This window comes from Crinia signifera, chromosome 1, assembly GCF_055691185.1.
Source record: "Crinia signifera chromosome 1, ASM5569118v1, whole genome shotgun sequence".
In the NCBI taxonomy this organism is placed as follows: Eukaryota; Metazoa; Chordata; class Amphibia; order Anura; family Myobatrachidae; genus Crinia; species Crinia signifera.
Window position 1 is genome coordinate 373,832,005 of NC_139217.1, and position 24,072 is coordinate 373,856,076.

The window sequence follows — 24,072 nt, forward strand, 5'->3', positions numbered from 1 at the left end:
GACCGCACAGATTACCGTTTTAAAACGGTTAAAAATCGGCAAAATAAGCTTTAACACTGCTTGATGATAACTCTGCCTACTTTTAGTAACACAGCCAAATTATAAGCTTTAACACACTGCTTGATGATAACTCTGCCTACTTTTAGTAACACAGCCAAACTATATTTCTGCATGTCTGCATACATGCTAAAGAGACTGCTGATTACTTTACAAATTTCCCCCATATAAAACGGATGCTATATACTTGTGATCCGTAACAGTTCCATGGATACTTATTGCAACTATATGTAAGCATTTACTACAAGCTCCCTGCTGGTTTTATTAGAGAGAAAACGTGGAGACTCTACCGTTAATTGCTGCGGTACTTGTGTATTATAGCGGCGCCCCCGATGTCCATCGTACGATGAACGTATCGCATCGCATGCCATGTACCCGATGCGACGCGATTTTGACCCCCTATACGATGAAAAATCGTATAAGCACCCTAATGGGTGCTTACAATGTTAAATGCACCCCCACGCCACTATAAACGTGAACCCGAAGCGTGGCGAGCGCAGCGAGCCCGCGAGGGGCGGCGGTACGCGTCCTACGACCTTTTCATACCCCCACTATCCACATCGGCGTGGAGTTGAAAATAGAATAGTGTGGCGAGCGCAGCGAGCCATCGAGCCCGAAGCGTGGCGAGCGCGGCGAGCGCAGCGAGCCCCGCGAGGGGACGCGGATACCTTCACAGGTAAACGCGTCCCTTCGCGGGCTTCACAGGTATCCGCGTTCGCTCGCCACGCTTCGGGCTCGGTGGCTCGCCACACTATTCTATTCTCAACTCCACGCCAACGTGGATAGTGGGGGTATGAAAAGGCCGTAGGATGCGTACCGCCGCCGCTCGCCACGCTTCGGGTTCACGTTTATAGTGGGGGGGGGGGGCGTGGGGGTGCATTTAACATTGTAAGCACCCATTAGGGTGCTTAACATTGTATAAGCACCCATTAGGGTGCTTATACAATGTTAAATCGCATCGCATCGTATGGCATTGTATGCCATGTACAATGGCATACAATTTGAAAATTGTATGCCATCGTACACTATCGAACGATATCGCATCGCATACCATCGTATGCGTTATGGTATGCGATGGGCGCCGCCAAAATACACAAGTACCATTGCTGCTATTTGAGCTCAATAGGCTTGTTTTTCATTTCTTTTATATGTATTGTGTATATTGTATTTTTTTGCTATGTATGTGATTCCTTTTTAGATTATTATAAGATATAAAATTTGATACTATCTGCAAACAGTGTGTCCTCATTTATTCTGTGCAAGCAGAGACAATCGGAGCTCTTTACATTATACTCAGCAGCGCAATACTCACCATTGTAGATACCAACCTGTATTATATATGATTGTCCAAGAAATGTAGGAAGAGGTAACTTATAAGACACACTATGCCAAGTAATATACTTAACCTTTATAGACAGCACATGTAATTGAAAAGCACACAGTGAATAGAACCTGTTGTGGTTGAGTCCAATTTGCCAAGGGTTAAGGGAAAATATATTTCCCACAACATCTACTTCAGCGTTGGACTTTAACGGTGTAATCTTGAGGCTCGAGGCTGTGGTAGAACCGTTGAAGCAATTTGGAGCACAGCACATAAAACGGTCAGCAACAGGAGAATGTATCTTCAGGGTCTATATCGTTTTAAACAATCAAGTCTCCAGTCAGCAGTAGTGCTAAACCAAGTCTTATCATGTAGAGGTACTTTAGGGGGCAAACCAAAATATCAAAAAGACTGTAGTCGTTCCAACCCAAAGCAGAGCTGGTTGTACTATTAGTTATGAACATGTGCAGTGATTAAACAGTTAGAAGTGCCTGCTGTGTGGCTTTATGGCAATGTAAAGTAGTATGCTGGTTTCAATGGGGTTAGCAATAAGTGAAAAAAAGACAGCCTGTATCACTTTTTCCAGTCCAAATCTCGGGCTATTCTGTGTTCCCTCACCGCCACTCCTCTGGACTGTCTCCTTAAATGGCAGATAACCGCCCGGCTTCCTGCAAGCAAGCAGCCTTTTGTGCCCTGCCGCTACCGCTCTCTCCCAGGCAGTTACTCACGGCCAAGGACCTTGTTATACTCTCACAGACCACCCCCCCCTTTTTTTACGCTATTTTCCGGCCACACCAGCCCCAATCCAGCCACACCACGTACCCTTAGTTTAGTCTGTCCGTTACTTAGTTTCAGATTGCTGGGGGACAGTCGTGGAGAGTGCGGCACCTTACTCCGGTCTTCTAGGAGGTTTTCGCCGGCAAAGCAGTCTCCTCTCTGCGTCCCGCTCCAGCCGCTTCACCGTGCTCTGCGTCACCCGACTCCTCCGCCGGAAGGTCTCTCCCCCCGGAACAGACAGTTGTTAAGTCGCTTTTACTGGCTGCTCCCGGTAGTACTCCGCTGGAGCCCAAGTCCTCGGGCTGGGCGTCCCGCTCAAGCCACTTCACGATGCTCTGCGGTATCCGGCTCTCAGTGGCAGGTCTTTCTTCCCGGCACCGACAGTAGACCAGCTGCGTGTTAAGGTTGTACCAGCCAATTCTTCCCTGGAGCACCGCGGGTCCCCCGGCCGCCGTTCACCAGAGGTAGGGTCTCTGCAGCTACAAGGGTGGGGATGAAGCAGGAGGGAGGGGATTCGTTGGTGGTATTGTAGGTGCTGTAGATGCGTTAGGAAGGCACCATATTTCGGGTAGGCTTGGACACCATGAAGGCCATCAGTGTCGATGGTCGGACTTCAGGCAATAGTGATTATTCCTTATACCATAGGTTCCCAAATGCGGTACTCAGGGCACCCTAACGATCCAGGTATTAAGTATATCCATGCTTGGCCACATGTGACTTGGGGTCTTATTCTAGTTCACTCTGACAAATTCCTTCTTTGATGGACAAAACCATGTGCACTGCAGGTGGGGTAGATGTTACTTGTACAGAGAGACTTAGATTTGGGTGGGGTTTTACTTCAAAGTGAGATATATATTGCAGTGTAAAAATAAAGCAGCCAGTATTTACCCTGCACAGAAACAAAATAACTCACGCAAATCTAAATATATCTGCACATGGTTTTGTCTATCTTAGAAGGAATTTGTCAGAAAGAGTGAACTAGAATAAGGCCCTTAATTAGTAACTCAGTCAGTCTGAATTAACCATCTGTGCTGAGCCATAGATATACCTAAAAACCTGGACCATTGGGGTGCCTTGAGGACCGCATTTGGGAACCTCTGCCCTATACCCATAAGGGAGACAAAAGTGCCCCCTACTGTCTATTAGTAATAAAGTATCATTTCTAGATAAAACTTTGAACTTTTCAAAGTGCTTCCTCAGGTTTTCCCATAGAGGAAGCTATATAAGCTGCAGTTTACAAATATAAAATTATATTTTGTGTTGGGACAAAGCCTGCAACATATGCCCACATTAAATAGATGTCCTTATTTGAAGAACCTGATTCCATACACTGATGCAAGTGTGGGGCTCTCTGGGATAAACAGACTGACTATTACGCTGTCACTGAGATCAAGTGAAGTATAAATTACTTTACCCAATAAACTTTATTTGTTGGGACTAGAGCCTCCTTGTGTGTCATTAATATTTTGTATCAAACGAACTTTGCTTCCACCGGGAAAATATTACATACAGCATAGCATGAATATAAGCCATACTTGCCTGCTACTTGCATTTTCAGGGAGAAAATTCTCTGTTCCTGGACTTCCCTGCTAATGTGTAATTACCATCACCTGTCGGGAGCTAGGTCATTGATAAGGAATGTGTTCCACCATAGGTGATAGTAATCATATATTACCAGGGAAGTCCAGGAACATAGCATTCTCTCCCTCATGGAGAGGGTCAGGTAGGCAAGCATGATATAAGCTCCCCTGCTCCATGTGGTTTGCTGGCTGTAGGGCTCTATTTAACAACATGGGACCCCCTGGTTAGCATAACTAAACTGCTTCAGAACACTACTAATACTATTCATGTACATGATAACCTGTGGCAAGCATATAGGTTTTCATTTTCTCTGTTTATTGATGTTCTGAAGCAGTTCTGTTATATCAAACCAGGAGTCCCATGGCCTGAACTTGAACCTGAATGTAGTAATGTTAAAAGATAAAAAGGACCCTGTGTGTTTGTTTTGGTGTAGTTTATTTCAATGCCAGTGTGCCACGTTTCTCCTCGGGGGTCTATTTATTAAATGATAAAAAAATGCTTAGCTTACGCATTTTTGACGCTGAGAGACAATTGTTTTGTTTGTACTCAATGCTTTTTTGTATATAGTATTGCATACACAATCAATGAAAAATATTATATGCATTAGAAATGGATTTCAATTCTTCTCCCAAATGTGTAGTAAGGCGTGATCTCAGTGATTTCTCTTGGACACATCAAGCTTCATGCTCCCTCTTTGTACTTGGGAGCAGTGACTACGCCTACAGTACCTCCTGTGTATGTACAAAAGCCCCTGGTTTCTAGGCACTGCATTGGCTGTAACCCCCTAGAAGCACATTGCTGCTTGTGGTGAAATGTATGCATTTGTACAACACCCCCATCCCCACTACAGTTTGTTCCCTGCAGCTACAAATGTTGTGTAAAAATAATTATATTTCCTATATAAAATTATATTTCCTGTCATGATGAATGAAAAGGTTTGCTTGCAAATTTTCACACCTATTTTGACCAATTCATTTGCCACTCAAAGGGTAAAGTTTTATGCTTTGAATATATTAAAGTCTAATTTTAATAGAGTAGAAACATTATAAAAATTGTTGTCAAATGAATTAGGATAATTGTTATATTACTAATGAGATGTATTTTGTGTGCTGATGAATTACTATATTTTAATTAGTTGAATAGCTCTTTCTTCCTTCCCATTTTTTTTCTTTTTTAATTAATAGTACTGTGGCGCAAAGCTATTTATGCCCCTTTCAGACCGCACTAAAAAAAACACGGTATTTTGCAGATTTTTAACTGTTTTGAAACCAAAACGGTTTTTGGAAACGCTGCCTGCAAAACTGATTAATTTATTGGGAGGGAGGGAGGGAGGGGAGGGGGGGGGGAAGGGGCGTCTCGAGACGCTGCCTGCAAAACGGATTAATTTATTTGGGGGGCGTGCGCGTGGCTGCCCAGCATTGTTGTAGATGGTTGCAATGACGGGCTGGGTAGTGGCGTGGTCAGGATGTCACTGCTGCCACCGCGCACTCACTCCTTCTCCCTCTATAGTGCACTCCTCTCCTCGGGTTGGCCAGTGCAGGATGGCGCACGAGTCCTGTCCCCCTGCCCCCCCCCAATAAATTAATCAACTTTGCGGGAGGACCCCCCTGGAGCCTGGACCAGCCATAGTGTACAGGAGCCGTTTTCACACCGCAAACCTGCTTTAGACCAGGTATTTAGATGCGGTGTGAAGGGGGTAAACTTCCTCTGACCAGTTTAAAAAACGTTTTAAATACCTGGTCTAATGCAGGTTTTGCGGTCTGAAAGCAGCATTAGCGAGTCCTTGGCTTGCCACATAAAAATAGCGTGTCATCGGGACCAGTGAGAAGAGAAAAAAAAAAAAAAAACGAGGTCAGCACCTGTATTTAGAAAAAATGAAATGAGACTCTTAGCTAGAGAGAGAAAAACAATTAACCCATTGTAATAGCAATTACAGGGTATTGAAGGAGAAAGAACTGTGAATTCACCATATTAGTATAAATCCACACACGCAAAAAATTGGCCACAAATCTGATTTATGAGAAACCCCATTTATTTCGTTTATGTACATTATGGGGGGAGACAGTGGTGGGATACAGTAAGTTCACAAGAGACCGTCTCAGGAAATAAAAAAAAAAAGGCAGTGGCTTTAAAAAACGGGAAATCTACTGAAATTATGTATAAAAATATTTTACAGTGACCACACTGAATTCCTGATTAACCCTGCTAATTTTATATTAAACAAAGTAAAATGATTAGATTGCTTAAAAACACTGAATATATTAAAACAGATTTGTGTCATTTCAAAAGTAGACTAAATAAACAAAAAAAATAATAATAATCCACCCTACTACTGAAATGTCCATGAACTGTAAAAGGTCAATGCCGACAACGTAAATGGGAGTACAAAATAGTATTATTTCCCCTTAATTTCATTTCCCTGTCACAATTTGAAAGAAAATGGTTAAAAAACAAGTGCAAACGTGAATCTTTACAGTATAAATTTACACCATGTTTTAGCACTGTTTGTTTTCTTTTACACAAACATGGACTTAGGGGATAAAAATGAAATAATCTTATTGTTATTTATGTAAAAAGTGAAATAGGACATTCACATAGAACATATACTTAATCTCTTCTGAATCTGTAGGCAGAAAATAAAATTCAAAATGTTTGCTTCTGGAACCACACAAGCAAGTTGCCCAATGAATGGTGTATTAACACCACTGCCTGTGATAAAAGGAAAGACTGTACAATTAAAATGTTTAATTTCTTATATACAGCCATTTTAAAGGAATACTGTACCTTTAACGCCTCAAAAACAATTTAATACTTGGGGGATGGGAACAAATCAACCACTTGTTGATTTCTTTAATACTTATTACTTATATGTTTGGTAAAAATGCAATTTTTGTTTTATATAAATCACTGATCACACAAATGAATGGTGTGTGTCAGTAGGCTGGAGGACTAGAAATTTTTATACAAATATAAAAAAAAAAAAAAAAAAATTAAAAATAGTTCAGATTTCATCCTTATTTTTTTGCTGGTTTCGTGGGGAATTTTTCAGCACATTCCTAAGACGGAAGTAAACACCAGTTGATTCTGACATGTTATCATATTCAAATGGTGTGATTCCTTCAGCAAATTTACTAATATCTGGAATACCAGAACTGGTAGGAGTAGGCTCCGCAAACGTAGCCTCTTCCTCAATATTTTCATTCTCTTGACTTTTCTCTTCGGGTTTTAAATATGATCCATTGGCCTCTACAACTTTTTCTAGGACATTAGCGTCAACATTCGGCAAATCCTCTTCAGGAACTAAATCAGAACTTTTTTCCTGTTCTTGTCCAACTGATTCAACTAACAGATCTGAAGGCTTGGAATCTTTTGCTAGATTTTGACTAGCAATCTTCTCTCCTGTGCCACTGTCCATTTCAGGTTTGCCTGGAGAGGAGGGGACAGAAATACCATTTAATGGTGTGTGAACATCTGAATCACTATTCGTGCTCTCTGCATTTTCAAGAGCAGCCCAGATTAAGCGCTGCTGTTCTTCCAGCTCTTCCAAAGTCAATGTGTCCTCATCCATGGAAACTGGCCCCTGGGTCTGTGAGTGAAAGCCATCCTTAGACTGAAGTAAAGGGGAGCCTCTAGTAGGAGTTGGTGGTGGCGTGCCTTTCGGGAGGGGAGGAGGAGTTGGTGTTGGTGGAGGAGGTGGTATAAAATTTGGAGGTGTAGATGGAGGTGTTCTACGAATCTGAGTAGGTGGAGTATGACATGGAGATCCAGGAGGAAACGGTGTCTGAAACTTAAAGCCTGTATCGGAATCTGAAAATATAAAAAGCACTATCACTTCATAAGCACTATTAGCAACATTTTAATATACATATTAAAAGGGAAAACTTCAGCTGTAAAAATTTACTGAGCCTTAATATATACAAAACAGTTGTAGTCTATACAATCTCCTCAAAGTGCACCCAATGGAAGGCTGGGTGTGCACCCCAACAGCCCTGACTAATGGAGATAGAACAGACCTAAAAAGGAGGAAGACCAGCTACCCAGATAAGCATGGGAGATGGGTACCAGTATGCAGCAGGGAACAGCAGAGATGGCAATGACTGGGAATACTAGTTCATAAATAAAGGAGAAAAAGCATTGCCCTTCAAAGCACCACAGTTGTGTTGGATAGGAAAGTCCATTTACACATCAGCAATGAGGCACAAAGCATTTGATAAAGGCTTCTTGTGGCGGTTACTAGCAATCCAACTGACATAATGTATAGGAAAACCTTAACCAAAGAAATGCATCAGATTTCAAAATGACAGAATATATCAAACTCTCTGATGCAGTTTGTACAGTTGATACTAGAGCTGAACTTAAGCTGGCCATACATCTACAGATGGATTGTCAGATCTGGCTGTTTGGAACAAATATCTGGTAATGGATGAGCGAAAATGACAATACCATTTGCTTTGAAATACTAGAAAACTGCCAAAAAAACGGTCATTCAGATATTACCATGATTTTGTTCCAACCAGCCAGATCTGACAATCTATCTGTAAATGTATGGCCAGTTTTAGGTTTAAAGACCAAGTCAATGTCTTAAATATTTGAAAAATTATACTATATACACTAAACCAATGTATTAAAATTCAGGTTTAAATTTTTAAACTAGTATAAGGTTCAGATCAACTTTCTGTTCTCAGCAGTGCCCAAAATATTTTTGAACTTTTTTACTGTGCCTACCTGACCCCACATCCATATCCACTGGGGATTCTCCTTTGCCATTTCCAGAGATCTTTAGTCTTTTTTTCTCAGAATGCGATTGGGATGAAGAAGGTCTCTTCTGGCTGGCATTCTGGTTTGGCTGTGAGGAAAACATTTCACTACCGTCACAATGTAAACCCAACTGAATTCTTGTTACGTGTATTACCTCCTGCACCTTTGAAGCTAACAAATATTACAGTTCATAAAAAAAAAAAAAAAAAAAAAAAGTGTGTGTGTGTGGGGGGGGGGGGGGGGGGGGGGTTATCAATAAGCCTTAAACAACATGTCCCCATGAAAAAGGAAGAGCAGTTAGACCAAGAGTAAAAGGCTGGCATTTTTGAAGGTGTAACCAAATCATTTATACAATCTCTATTATAGTCGCGATTCGTCTCTACAGTTTATACCCTGTAAAGTACTGCGGAATGTGTGCACTTTAAAAATACCTGTAATAAATAATCTGCAGTTTTACTCCCCCACTTCCCCTGCACTCCTAGATCAGCATTCAAAAGTCATCTTCTATATACAGTTTGCAGATGCCTTATACTGCTCCTTATTTTCTGGGACTTTATACTTTGTTTGCACCCGTTTAACTTGGTGCTTTCAATAAATTAGGTTTCAATTTTTTTTTCTAAATAGGCTTTAGAAATACAAATAACTAGTAGGACAAAGGAAAATTTATTCAGCAACATTGATCCTGCTTATATTAGAAATATTTAGGGGGTATTCAATGTTTAGGTCACGGCAGTCGAGTTTTCTTGACCGCCGTGACCCTGTCCCGTTCTTGGTCAGCTCAACTGAGAACATGCAGGCGGGATTCAATGTCCCGCCTGCCGGGCAGCGAGAAGGGGGCGTGGCCGAGAGTCGCGGCCGGGAAGAGGCGAGCTGCAGCTCGCCACTTCCCGGCAGAACAAGCCCGACAGCTTGTGAAGTCGGGCTCTTTCTGCAGAGAAAAGCCTGCTCAATACTGTCGGGGAAGACCGCATTGAATAGGGCCCGGCGATTGAATACCCCCTTAAAATTCAGCATAAAAAGAACAAAGCAAAGGAACTGTAATGGGGTGTAACACTGATATTTTGAACAGTCAAAATATCCTAGAAGGTTAGTCAAAATTTACCAGTATTTCTCCAAAACAATTAGTTAGACAGAATCGCTTAGTCAAAATATCCAGTGCATCTAGCCAAAATTGGCCAATATCTAACTTCTCATTAGAGACTATGTTTTACTATACAAACAGCTTTTGAAAGCGGTTCAGCACTAGTAATTTATTCAGCCTCAATTGTCTTTTTTGTAAACTAGGAGGGGGCGATTTTTTCTTAGGGGATAAGAAGAGTGAACAGTTTCACCACCAGCCCCAATGAAATCCAATAACAAAAGCATAGTGGGAGGGAGGATTGCAACACGAGTTATGCAGTGTCACAAAAGACACATGTTCATATTTCCGCACGATATGCTGTTAAAGTACAATATTGATTGCTGCGCAAACTTAATATACGCAGTTTATAGGAGTATATGAACATGGACCTGCTGATTCAGAGAGTTAAGAAGATACTTACTTTTGGAAAATTAGAAGCCAAATAATTGGCAAAATAATCTTTTTGATGAGCAGGTTGCATTGGTATTGAACCAAAGTTCCTCCAATCCTGACAAGAATGGAAAAATAACTGGTTACACCAATGAAGAGGCATACATCCACATAATACGTCTCAGAGTTTTGCAGTCACCCCTCAAACAAAAGTATAGTCTGATGCTGGTCATAACCCAAGAAATCCAGTTTGCTGTAGTGCTCGAAGCACTACAGCAAACAGCGACACTGCAGACAGGGAAGAGGAACTGCATGGGTTTTCAAAGTTGGCGGGTGCTAGAATGAACATTACTGTATGTGGAACAAAATGAAAATGTTAAACCCTATCTTGAACAATAATTAATTGCTCATATGTGGTATAAACTACACAAGGTTAGCTTTTTTTGGGGCCATTATAAAATGTGAAACCATATCTTGAGTTATCTTATGTACAGCTGTGATGTGTATATTTTTGCACTTACGAACACCTTATTCCTACTAAGAGCCTTTATGATCTTAATGGCTCAGGTACACTAGTAAGAGCAAGAAAAGGGGTAAGCCCATAATATAGACAAAGCTTCAAACAAAAGACAACACAGGTACAAAATGTTGGAATTGTTAATCTAAAGTTTTCTATTTTGCTAAATGGGGATAATTCTGATTTTGCAATCTTGTTCTTATTAAAAAAAAATAATCTTTAACTAGTTTACACAAGATTGAACTATAATTATTTTGATATTTTTAGGAGCTTTACAGTGGGCTGTTAAATTTTGATTGTTTTTCACATTAGTGCTGGCAGTTGTATAAAGGTGCTCATACACGGTACAATTGCTAGGTGCGATCAGATTAACGCTCACGCACACATCTGATCATACAGCTCAAAAAAGCGTCTGCTGCACATACTTTCTGTACTAGATTGCATCTCATTGCATTGTACAACGTATGTGATGCGATCTAGTCCAAATTGAACACAATAATTGTAACGTGAATGAACACTTAGAAATAGAGCATCACAAAAAAAAAAAAAAAAAAAGACATCCAAGTTTATTTTTACATAAATTTGACGCTACTTTTCAACCAAAGCTCAGAACGTTCTTTAATTCCTCATACTCCTTCCATAGATCAAATTTCTCCAGAAAACGCATAGCACACCAGTGGCAGCTGAGCCAAGGTACCAAGTGCCCCCTGGACCGCACCATCAGCTAGTGTCCTTGGCCATCTGCTTCACAGAGCCCTGGTGGTCTAGTGGATGATGCTGCCATGACCCGGGCTGCCACAAACTCTACAGGGCTACAAAAGCCCGGTAGATCAAAGTTTCCACTAAGTGCTGCCCGCGTGCTGAATCAGACTCAGCTACAACTCGTGGTCATTTACACTTCAGGCTATGAACACCTCCCCAGCTCTGCCCCCTCCATTCTCCTCCTCCTTGTGCGGCTTGCTGCCCCCTCCTACCCTCCTCAGAGAGATACAGCCGTCCGGATGTCATTGTGTCAAGGCCAGCAGGGATCTCTGGTCTTTGGTGGTCCTATGCATCAGAAATTGATTTGCAAGCCTGGTCACGTTAAACCTATGCATTTCGTATAGGCAACCCATTAACAGTGTCAAATCCATCATCCAATGTCAGAAGATGGAGACAAAGGGCATTAATTGTTTTATCTCCTGGATGAAATTCTAGTCTCAAAATGTATGCCTAACTCCTTCATGTGTACTATGCAGTGGTGACCGTGCGTGCAGGTCTGTCTTCATGCAATTTAATGATAGGCCATTACTTATGGGCCAGTTGCCAGCCCCAAACCCTGTTGCACTCAACTCTGCACTGATCAATTAAAATTCCATTCTCACTTGTCTTGCTCTAATGCCAGGTACACACCAGGATGATCCTGCTCGTGAGCGGGTCGTCACAGGAACATATGACCCGCACAGAAAAAGCCCCTGATGTGATCCGATCGAGACCCGCACCCACTACAATGGTTGTTTCTGAGATCCTACCTGCAGCAGGTAGGCTCTCAGAAAAGACCTAACAACCCACAGGTCCGCGCATCAGATCGGGATTACATCAAAAGGGCAGCGAAATGGCCCAAAACAGACCCGATTTACATACAATAGGTCGAGATTGTATCTAAATTGGCTCGTTTTGGCCCATATCGTCCTGGTGTGTACCCCACAAAACAGACTACAACCTATTTTAAATACAGTTCCTAAACTCATTTTCCCCTGTAAAACATTTTCTATTGCCTCTCCACTATGCCTGTCTGGACTAGACTGAGAGCCCGATTTATTACACCTGATCGCTGCTGTGCGAATTTTCAGAGGTTGGCGATCAGATGTGATCACTAATTTGTTTACCGTTTGGCCTTGCGCATAAGAGGTAAATCGATCTGCTTGCGAATTCGCACAACAGCAATCGACTCTGAATAACCCCCTAGATTAGATCTATATTGTCTCAAGACATCAAACTTTAAATCGCCCTGCCATGTTTTACACCTTTAATACACCCAGGCCTTTTATGTACCATCTAGTATGTATAAGTAAATGGACATCTGGCATTATCAATAAGCAATAAGTCACCTTTAACCATATGTCAAACTCCTATTTTCCTATGGATTATAAAGTTGTGAGAAAGGCCGTGCAAGTGTGGTCTGGTAACAAGTGTGGTCTGGTAACAATCAGTTATAGATTTGCTAAAGCTTCTAAATAATGACAGGGGGGGGGGGGGGGGGGGTGTTGTACCCGTTCAGATGATATAATTTGCTAAAATGCAATAGAGAAATTATATCTAAAATCTGATTGGCTGCAATAGATAACACTGCCACTTGTAGGTTTTAAAAGCTTGAGCAAATCTACCCCTCAGCCTTTGTCTGTTTCAAAGAAATGGAAAGAACTTGAACACAGAGAAAGCAGAATTTGCTATTGCTTAGAGGTCTAATCCCTCTGAACAGCCTGATCTCTGCCAATGTTGTACATTTGCATACATCATTTCAACCATCGCACACACAATATTTTTTAAGTGTGAGTTTAGATACAAGTAGAGGAATATGGCATTGTTCTCGAGAATGAAAACCCTGCAGTAAACTCACATCTGCAACCTCAGGTGAGGCAGCAATATTAAACCCAGGAAAGGCGACTAATTTAGACACATCATAAGATACATGTTTCTTATTTGCCAATGACTCTTCTTCAACCTCTCCATCACTTGTATCTACAAGATAAATACAATCAATGTTATTATACATATACACACTGCTGCTGAAATCACTAATCTGTGTACACACTAGACAATATGTTGCCTGGTCCCGTCTATCAGAGTGACATATCTAGTAAATTGCCTAGGGTGTACATATGATATGCGCACTGCCCCAAGTCGCTATAAACATCCCTCATCAGCTCTGCAGGAGAATGTAACGTGTTTCCTCACCCAGCTTGGCACGCACGAGTCCCATCAGCAGCGATGTCGGGCACACATCGCTAAGTGTGTACCCAACTTTACGCTCACACACATCCAAATACCTTTTCCATCATATAGAGTGAGTCCAGAGTTCTCCAGTTCAGCATCTTTCAGCCATCCTGGAGGGTACCCAAGTTGGCGCATTCGATATATGAACTGAGGAAGATGGTTGTTAGTAATGCCAAGGGCTTCCTGAAGCTCTTCACTGTAAAAGAAATAAAACCACCAATATTTTTGGAGTGCCTCACAAGATTGTACATTTTTACAATAAAAGGCTATCTGGTGGTCCAAAGCCTGGCCCACAACCAAAGCTGCAAGCTCTGACTAAAATGTGACTGGGATGCCATGAACAAGGAGAACACAACTGTTAAACCAAATAGATCGAAAACCTTATCCTGGGTAGTTTACTTTTGGGGACAGCCTTACATTGCATTCCCCACCAAGACTTAATTATCCTTCAATACAAAGAGACCAAGATTAATCAGTAAAGGTTACAAACTTTACCATATTTCCATAAAAAGAAAGAAAAGAAAGAAAAGAACACACCTAATAATGCCAGGCTTAAACTTCCCAAACCGCTCTGCTACTTCTTCAGCATGATAGCGCTGCTGGTAATTGTTGTTACCGGCTTCTCCACAGGAGTCCATAAATTCTTTTCGCTTCATCCCAATATGGGCAAGATCCCGGGGCTGCAGGAATTAAACAAACTAGGTATTACAGTAGAATTCAAACAGACAAAATATTTCCTAAAACTGGATTGGTGATTGTATAAAGCCTTAAAAAAAAAAAAAAGCCTTAAAAAAAAAAAAAAAAAAAAAAAAAAAAGAGATAAAACGTGGTAATAAATAATGATAAACGTCCAGCCAATCAGTTCCTAACTGCCATTTTTCAAACACAGCCTATAAAACAATTATAACAATACTAGTATGCACTGATGTGCCGTCTCTCTGAAGTAATGGGTAGTATAGAATTCGACCAGTCCAGAAGATATTCCATCAGTTATTCACCAACTCAGAGGTTAAGGGAGAAAATAAATACATCCCATTAATATCAGAGGGCTTTCTTAGCATGTGGGTAACTCCTTGAGAAAAACTGACCTTTCAGTAAAACAATGCGTTCAAATATTTTTTACGCTACAGCCCTGAAATTCCAAGAAATCACACACTTGACGGTAAGTGGGTTCCCACTCTCCCCATATACTCAGCTCTCACCTTGAAGAAGGTCCCTATACTCATCAAAAGGATTCTTTTGTGTGGATAGCCAATCCCGATCCAGCAAAATATATGGACCCGGGTCAGCTGCGGTGTAAAAGGGGTTAACCAGTGTTCCTTTACACAGGACTTCTACCCAGTTCCTGACCAGGGTAGAACACAGGCAGGATCTGGGTAGAGTGCAGTGTAAATGGGCGAGCCGGGTCCTCCAACCCGGCTCCTGTTTACAGCAATGGGGGAAGCCCAACTTCCAGACCTTAGCGTCCTGCGGTCAACATTGAGGTTGGGCGGGGAGCGCACACAGCCTCCGCTGTTGTCTGCTGTACTCTGCAGACAGCAGCGGAGGCAGGGAGGTGGTGAATAGATGCCTGTGTGCGGCAGCCATTCCTCTCGTGGATGGGGACTGGGGTGCACAGGCAGCCCAGCAGCTTACTTTGGTGCTGGGCTTGCCCCCAGCGTGAGGATCAGCGGGCCCAGCGCATGGAGATGACATCATCTCCAAGCGCTACCACCATTTACACTGGAGGTCAGCACCGCAGTGTAAACGGTGCAAATGGGGTATTAGCAGGCAAGTAGTCCTCCAACGGCACCAATGCCTTTAGGGCACACAATGGCCCTTTCAAAGTGTGGAGGAGATCAATAGCTGACTCAATATTAAAACCTGGGTCAGTAAACACAGCCTATAACATGACAGTTAGGAGCAGATTGGCTTTAAACAATACAAGTATTTTCCTAGGTTACATAATTTGATATGACATACAAGTAACAAAAACAGGCAAGCAATGAAGGGTATTCTCCTGTCCGTGGTGACAATATTACCAACATTAAGTATTTTTGAAACAAGACATAAAATAGGACAATCCAGTGAGCAGGCAGCAGCACCGCGACTCATGGCTGATTACACCTTGTATGCAAGCCCTCCGGGACTGAACAAATGAACGAAAGTGCCAGTCTGCCAGTATTCTAAGTGTGGCATACAGACGTGCTCACTCTCACCATGAGAGAATTATCAGCTAACTGGATAGAGCCCAAAATTTTAATTGCAAACAATATACAGATAGCAAAAAACCCCAAATAAAAATCCCTTCGATAGCGCATGTTGTCTTACTTTTGGGCAATCCCTCAGCTGATGTTCCTCTGAGCCACAATTGAAGCAGCATGGTTTTGGTCTATTTGATGAAATTTAAAAAGGAGAGTTACTATCATATCAAACCGGTTACACATGCATCTTAAAATAGACATTACATGGTTTACAGCATAACTCTGTGAGTGAAGTACAAGAAGTGGTTATGGGCAGATTGCTGAAGTGATATTTAGCGCCTCACAAAAATAAAATCGGTTAACCCAAAAGCTAGTTTTCCTGCATACCTCATTAGGTGCGAATGAAAAAATAAGCTACGACATTGGTCTCAATGTTCGGGAAGGTACTCGTGGCCATCACAGAGAATCCACCTGCCCTTAGTGAGCATGTATGAAGTACCATAAATACCATGGGTTACAGTAATCAGCAATGCTTACAAGAAGAATTACTACCAATTTAATGTGCAACGAGGAATCCAGTTAGCTAAGTTTATACGGTTCATGGAGCAAATATTTATTTACAGTTACAAGCTAAATTTTGTTTTTAAATTCATATAGGCTCACATATCTGTCCCTACACACAAATAAAAGGGGCACAAATATACATGCTCTAATTTTAGAACAGTAGGTGGTGATCAGTACTATAGAGTACTCCTTGAGCCTGCCCAGAGTAGCCCACGCAACCTGTTTAAAGAGCACAAATCTATTCTATTACTAAAACCATGGAGACCTGAAACAAATGTTATTTGCCAATTAAACAGGCTGGATAACTAGATTTGATTAATTGGAACTGCATAAAAGGGTGCTCCTAAAATAAGGGGGAGGTAAATAAATAAAAGCAATACAAACCTTTTTGCCTTCACTTGTACCTCTTGGCCTTCTAGAGATAAAATCTGACTAAAAACTTGCTGGTATCTTTATTAGAACATAATTAAGGGATTTTAATTATATACTCAAACCATTACATAACAACATGATAATTAGAGAATGGCATGCATTTACACCACCAATGTTACATTACAGCATTCAGGGTCCAGTATCAGCATCAAACCTTGGTTTAAGACTGTTGGTAATAAGAGCCCTCAAGTTTTATAGAATAATAACAAACGCAAACAATAAATTGTAAACTGAAACTGGACCTCGAAATGTGCAAGAGGCTTTCTGGGGGTATACAGTAGGTTCCTTTATAAAAGGTTTCCATCAGACACCATTAGGCTAGTCTCTGCCAGTGCAGCAGGGAGAACTGAAAACTAGTGCCCTTCTAATGTATACTCGAGTGAGGTGTAAAGAAATAGGGAGGTGATATTTCGGCATGGAGGATTGTGTCCTTATCAACATTGTTGGGTAGGGGCTTCTGCCTCTGGGCACTACTAGTAGGTAGATGGTAATGTACACTTGATGATCTACTGCCACTGAAGTGTGTTGGGAGTGAGTGCAACCATTTGGTGGAAGATTCCAGTTACCTGCCTACAATATCCTTACCTACAGCAGCCTATAAACATTATAAAAAAAAAAAAAAAAAAAAAATAATACCCCACCACTCCCTTTATGCCATATACATGAAGTGCTGTATTATGGCACAATATTAAGCGGTTTACCACAAAGTGGCTGTAAATGGAGCTTCATATTAGGATACTGTGGTACTTCCCATCCATCAGTCAACTGGGGATTCTCATTCAGCAGAGGCTGCCCAAGCTTGTCCAGGCAGAAGTTTGTAAAATAGAGAACACTCCCCACAACCTGCAAAACATATTCTTGTTAATAACTATTAATTATGTTGGCTTCACAAAAAGCTGGACATAGAATGGGGTGAGGCTGCTGCTAAACAAATTTGAAATATTCTCAGTAACAAAGCATAAAACAGTAACCATACACAGAATATAGCACAGCCGCAGAAGGACAAAGAAGGAATTCAATTAATCTTGTTTTAATATTTCACTGCTATTTTAGTCACTTGCGCCAGTTTAATTATTTTTACCCATGCCTTTACATCTTTTTTTGGGGGGTGGAAAGGCACTGCTGAAAAACTCCAATAGAAAAGTTGCATATTCTTCTCCACGATAAAAGAATAGTCACCAATTGAATAGACTTACAGCACTTTGACACTTCAAGAACATCTGTTCCAAACCTGTAATTGAGCACATGCCTTGGGAGATGGGTGGTTTCTATTTCACATATGGTGCTATTTTAAGTCAACTCCAGTGTCATTGGCACAAGTCCAGGATGCCAAGAGCAAGGCAAGGGTACACCTCAGGGGAGTCCTGGTTATGGCCTCTACAGAGAGCAAGCTGTGCGAGTCTGCGCTGTAGCCCTGCCATTGGGGTCCCCCATTTCTCATGTTTTTGCAAGTAAAGGCTGTATACCATCTAGCCACTCAGAGGAGCTTCCATCCTACACAACGGTCATTTTGCACCTTAGCTATTTAGCCCATTGCTCATAGTTGATGATACCTGTGTATTCTACCTTTGTGTAGCATTGAGTTTCCTTGTGAATAACCATGCCAGAAGATCTAAACCTGTTGTATCTGCAGATAGCTCTCTTTGGTACAACCAGTCATTGTCATCTATTTGTATTTCCACATGCATCAGAGAACCAACTTTATAGACTTTTTTCCTTAGTGGGCATAACATGGTCGCATATTTAGTTCTCACTTACCACTAAACCGTCATGGAGATGGTTTAGTGTCCACTGACCTGGGGAATCATAGATTCTGCTTGCCATCGTAAAAGATGTCCTAGCGCCTACAGACCTGGCAACATACCACTGTGCACATTGCAGTAGAAGAACACAGGACTGCTTTACATCACCTTTTTGATATTTGTATGATATATCTTGCACACCATTCTGGAAGCCAGAGCAGTGTACACAAACCTAGATATGGGGAATTACTGTGCACCATAGGGGAATACTGCCAGAACCAAAGCACAGCACGCCCCTGGAACAGTGTCAGCTTAGCATCACCTACCTGCAAGTATTGTTATATTTATTTGCCTCTGAATGCATTCATGTTTATAGCTCTACGGTGCATTGATCACCCCATCTAAGTATCTTCCCTGAGTAATCTCATTCAACATGGGCTCTGTATCTTCCTGCAATACCCAACCACCAGGGGACTTAGAACAAGACTTGGGAGCAGCAGCAAATGTGCCCAGCTGTATCATCCTTCTGTCAAGTTGGGGTACTGGATTCACCCTCTCATCTAGTTAGAGGCATGCAAGATGCTAGAACGTAGAAGTGACCTAGATACTTAACTACTGGCATATATATATACACAACAGTTAAGTAAAATAATTGATGTTTATTTTATCCAGCACTGGGCCCCTAAATAAATCACTGTTGTCAAACTCACAGGTGATAACTTCTCCCTGCAATACTGTATGCAACAGGGATAGAATTACTGTGTAGCTCATGAGAAACATAGTGTTCTACTCTTTGCACAGCATTTATCATCCCTTGTTACCCAGTCAATTTGTGATATATGCCCAGGTAGAACACAGACCAGTAGAAGGGGCAGGAACACAATGCATATTGCAAACTGACTTTATTTAAAACATATATAGTGCCTCATTTGAGCTTAGTACAGCTCCAATATTTTTTCCAATATAAAGTGTCACTCTGGAGACTGTTGAATGTAGTGAAAATAATTATTTAATTGTCGGAATTACATTTTTTCACCGCATTCATCAAATTCTCCAGAGTGACACTTTATATTGGAGCTGTGCTAAACTCAAATGAGGCACCGGAGCAATTAATATACTGATCCAGAAGGAGTGCCGGGATTAAAGGATCTATCTATCTATATATACACACACACACACACACACACACACACACACACACGTATATAAACATTATACAATTGTTGTTGCAAGTTATGCATGAAAGCTAACATTTTGGGTTCAGAAAACCAGTACAATTATTTTCCCTAGAAAATAAAATAACACTGAAAATGTTTGATCATTTTTAAGCAGATGAAACTGCATCTAATTACCCACCTGCAACTGCAGTGTATTTTCCTGAAAGCGCGCTGATCTAGAAATACTTACCACTACCCCAGTGCCTCACACTAGTCAAGTAAGCAGAAGAATCAGCATGGGCAGTTGCTGGTGTCTGGATAGAAGGAACCCTAACCTTACTTACTGCTAAATTAAATTAATGAAGACTTACACTAAACGCTTCCTTAATTTTCTTAAAAGTATCCACACTAGAACTTCCGCTTTCCTCCAATAAAATACTTGATGGCTGGCAAGACACAAAAAAAAAAAAAAAAAAATGAAGGTCACAATATAATTTGGTAAAATCAATGCAATAACATTAATTCCTAATAATAATAAAAGATATTGTGATTACCTGAGGTTTAACATTAAAAGTTGTTTTTTCAGGGTTGGCCTTCCTCTCTTCTTCATACTTGTTAAGCAAGCCTGACACAAAATCTTCAATTTCTTGATGATATTGTCTGCATAAAAAGCAACCGTTCTTTTATTCTGAATATTTGCACAAAAAGTCATTAAACAAAAGAAACATGTGCAATAAACTGTAAACTGAAAAGGTTTAATATGCAATGTAAAAAACGATCAAAGGCAAATGGTTGCCCACATGAACATTTTTAGGGTTGGATGTAATGGGGCGAGAGACCGGCAGATGTGCTGGATGCCAGATGAAATTATGTTTTTTGTTTTCTTTTTAAGGGGAAGTCTGGAATGCAAAAGCTTCCCCACTAGAAACATTTACAATAGACATGCAAGTATTGCTTTCTAGAACGAATGCTTTTTAGCTGTACCAAGTCTGCCCTTCTGCCATGGATTTTTATCAACCTGTGAATAGATTTGTAACTGGTCGTAAAACCAACCAGAGTGGAAGGCAGGGGAACAGAGAGCAGAGCAGAAGTAGCAAGGAGCCAACCTGCAAGGAAAAAAAAACAAAAAAAAACACAATACAAATTAATAGGCAGCCAGTGATTGGTTAAGAGCTCTCTCAGTCAATTGCTGATTGGTTGAGAAAGCTCTCAGCCAATCAGTGGCTTCCCATTCATTTGTATGTTTTTTTTTTTTAATCTTGTAGCCTGGCTCCCCACTCCCCTTGCCCAGATACCCGTTCCCCTCGCCTGTGTACACCGCCCCCCCCCTGCAGCTCCCCGGGAGATGCATGCGATTTATCACATGCAAAACTTGGCACACCAAATGCCTAATAGTGTGTGACCCCTCCCGGGGAGCTGCCGGGAAAATCAGGTCCGACTTTATGGTTTATTTATGGGGGCCTTTATTTCCAGACTGTGAACCATAATAATAGTTAAAATCAGTTTGGTCCACTGGTTTGCCCGATGGTCATGTAGTGCAGTGGTTCTCAACCTCGGTCCTCAAGGACCCCCAACAGTGCACATTTTCAATGTCCCCCAGCAGGTGCACAGCTGCACCCATTATTCACTGGCACATTTTAAAGGATCACAGGTGGAGCTAATTATTTCACCTGTGATTGTGTAGAGACTAGGAAAACGTGCACTGTTAGGGGTCCCAGAGGACCGAGGTTGAGAACCACTGATGTAGTGTATGGTCAGCTCTACAGATCCTTCACTAGCATGTTCCTAAATTAGTGTGTGAGCTGGTTTCCCTTATGTGTAATTTTAAGTTTAAAAGAGTGAAAAGGTCTGATTCAGCATGTTAGAACAGTAACTTACTTTGAAACAACATGGTTCATAAACAGGATCTGTAAAAGTGGTCCATCGAGTTTCTCATCCACAGACAAGTTACTTAATAAAATAGTCAGAAACAAAACACATTATTAATGTGGATCCATCTTCACCAAACACACACACGCATGCACGCACGTGTAGAAAAAAAAATATATTGCAAAATGACTTTACAACCATTTAAACTGCACCAAAAAAAGTTAAGGTTTCTTTCTTTCTTTTAAACAAGGGCCAAGTTGTCATAGTACTTAAATAAAAGGAACCAAACAATTCATCAAAACATCCGTAATAACTCCTACAAAATCATCATAAATGGCGAGTTCAGAGGTCGGCAATTGTAGGATTCAGAAAATGTGTTTAATATAAAGAAAACACACCTACAGATGTAGCGGGATTCATCTTTGCAGGGGATGGCGTCGCCATCCCCTGCCCCGCCGCCATCTGTATGCCGGAAGGGGACGCGCGCGCACGAGGTGCGCGCGCGTCCCCTTCCGAAGGTGCTGCCCTCGGTCGCCCGGTGCCCACACCGGGCGACCGCACTCCCCCGCAGCCTCCTCGGGTCCCCCCCTGCCCCCTCGAGCGGGAGGCGGACAGTAATGCGTCCGCCTCGCCGCCCGGATACTGAGACGCACGCGCGTCTCAGTCCGATAGCAGCGCCGTGCTGCTGGCGGATCGCCAGCAAGGATGAGGACAGATACATCTGTACTACTAGAAATAACAAATATTAGACACCTGTCTAATGGTGTATCACAATAAGATTCCCTTACTATACGACTTAAGATTTGAGTGCTAGCTCTGTACTATTTACATACAATCTGCATTAGATTTGCACTATATAGTCATTGCAGCCCTGTCTATCTGAGTTTCGATTTGTGCTGTCACAGGAGCGCGCATCGGGATCGTAAGGTAAAAATACTGTGGGACTATATAGTCAAAATCCAATGTGAAATTTCACTGTGTGTAGACAGTATTAAGCACCATGGGACATTGTGGTATGGGATGTATGGATTCTCAGCTTGCACTAATCAGGTGCCAAGTTGGACGACTTGGGGAACCCATTTACAGTGCCCATTGACCTGGATCCTAACCCGTGTTTTTTTCCTACCCTATTCCACTGAGCAAAAAATTAGGTTGATGCATGTGCAAAAACAAAATAAAAAATTGTTTTTAAAGGCAATAGAAAAGAGGTATACTGTAGCGAGCGAGATAGACATAGGTCTGGGTACATCGGATAGGTCTGTGACCTACCTGGCTGGCCCTACAGCACAACTGATGCAGTAATAATTATGTCTGTGTGTATGGGTGGTCTGTCGACTGCCCATAGACTGTCAGCATGTACAGACATCAATGCTGGGCAAGAAAGTTCAAATGCCCACCTAAGGGTTCTAAGTCCCATTCGGGTGCTGTTTTCACGCATTCTAATGCTGAAAATGGCATCAGAATTATGCCAAATTCGCTTAAAGTTGCTCACACCCCTATGGAGGTGTGAGCGCTTTTAAGCGAACTAAGCCGACCGTAAAGTGCGCCCAGTGCCGTGACTCGCGAATCATCCGCAGGGAAAAGAATCGACCCCCTAGTGTTAATACCAGATAGAACACATCAACAGGATGGATTGGCACTTGACCACTATGCACGTGGATCCTTCAGTACTTACTACTTACACTGCACACTATCATTGTTAACAAAGCGTCAAAGGAAACATGCTTTAAAAACTCAGTAACATTTTTACATCCTACCTTGGGCGAGAAAGAACAGACAACTTCCTCCTGAGCTCTTCATGTTCACATATTGTTAAGAAAAAACAATTGGGGACACAGTCAGCTCATTACCAGTGACAATAGCAACATAGTTAAAAAATAAAAATTGATGAACAGAATGTCAACACACGCATTCGGGATAAACCCAGGAAGGCTGCTGCCAACATCACATCCATGTCAACGTGCCAACATAACAACAATCCTCATGTAGACCTAATGAATTCTGTGACCATGGACATAATAAAGCAAACATTGAGGGGGAAGGGAAGGGGGTGTAACACACACATACTACTGTAGTACACACACACACACACACACGGTACAATACCAGATCAGGAGCAAAGATGTGCGCGTAAGCGCATATGCAGAGTCAGTAAGGTGCTGCCATGTAGTAGTATCACACATGTGCTCCATCACACATGTGCTCCATCACATACCAAACATCACTTAGTAACCGCACAGAACATGCATCAAGGCCAGGCTGGCACAGTCGGATCACCCTGTAATGGGGACGTTACTGAGGCCATTTCCGTCACCAGGTTTTACGCATCAGTGCAAAGGATATTCTCCAAGCGCAGCTGCACTATTGTCTCCTCGCATTTGGCGAGATGTTCCTGCAGGCCGCTGGCATCCACCGCGCTCTCCCCTTCCTGTTCAAAGCGTATATGGGAAGGTTGCGGCGCTATCTCCTCATCCAACTGCTCAAACAGCTCGCTGTCCCCGAACTCCACCTCCGCCATCTTCCTCCTTGCCGTCATAGGGACGTACCATAGAGTAAAATAGTAAAATATTATGGTCCGCCAACGAACGTGCCATACGTGACGCACTTAGCGGCCATCTTTATTACTGG

The 24,072-nt window shown here is 41.9% G+C and overlaps 1 protein-coding gene across 1 annotated transcript; it reads right to left on the bottom strand.

Annotated features, from left to right (window-relative positions):
* Window positions 1-5,745: 5,745 nt before the first annotated feature.
* ZCCHC8 (zinc finger CCHC-type containing 8) lies at window positions 5,746-24,045 on the bottom strand. Its single transcript, XM_083151337.1, has 14 exons — window positions 23,786-24,045; window positions 23,202-23,242; window positions 21,454-21,525; window positions 20,130-20,235; window positions 19,947-20,021; window positions 17,416-17,519; window positions 16,629-16,694; window positions 15,808-15,868; window positions 14,035-14,177; window positions 13,551-13,693; window positions 13,121-13,242; window positions 10,036-10,122; window positions 8,462-8,582; window positions 5,746-7,543 (listed from the first exon to the last, which is right to left on the bottom strand). Exons 1-14 carry the CDS (start codon window positions 23,978-23,980, stop codon window positions 6,738-6,740), a joined length of 2,142 nt encoding a protein of 713 aa, XP_083007463.1. The 5' UTR covers window positions 23,981-24,045; the 3' UTR covers window positions 5,746-6,737.
* Window positions 24,046-24,072: the final 27 nt, after the last annotated feature.

Bases quoted from the DNA above. Each gene is read 5' to 3' on its own strand.
- ZCCHC8 (XM_083151337.1), bottom strand. From the start codon at position 23,980: ATGACGGCAAGGAGGAAGATGGCGGAGGTGGAGTTCGGGGACAGCGAG. The intron at 13,694-14,034 runs GTGTGTTCTTTT...TTTCTTTTACAG, and splicing joins TTTAAGCCTGGCATTATTAG to TGAAGAGCTTCAGGAAGCCC. The intron at 10,123-13,120 runs GTGAGTTTACTG...CATTCTTGTCAG, and splicing joins CCTCACCTGAGGTTGCAGAT to GATTGGAGGAACTTTGGTTC.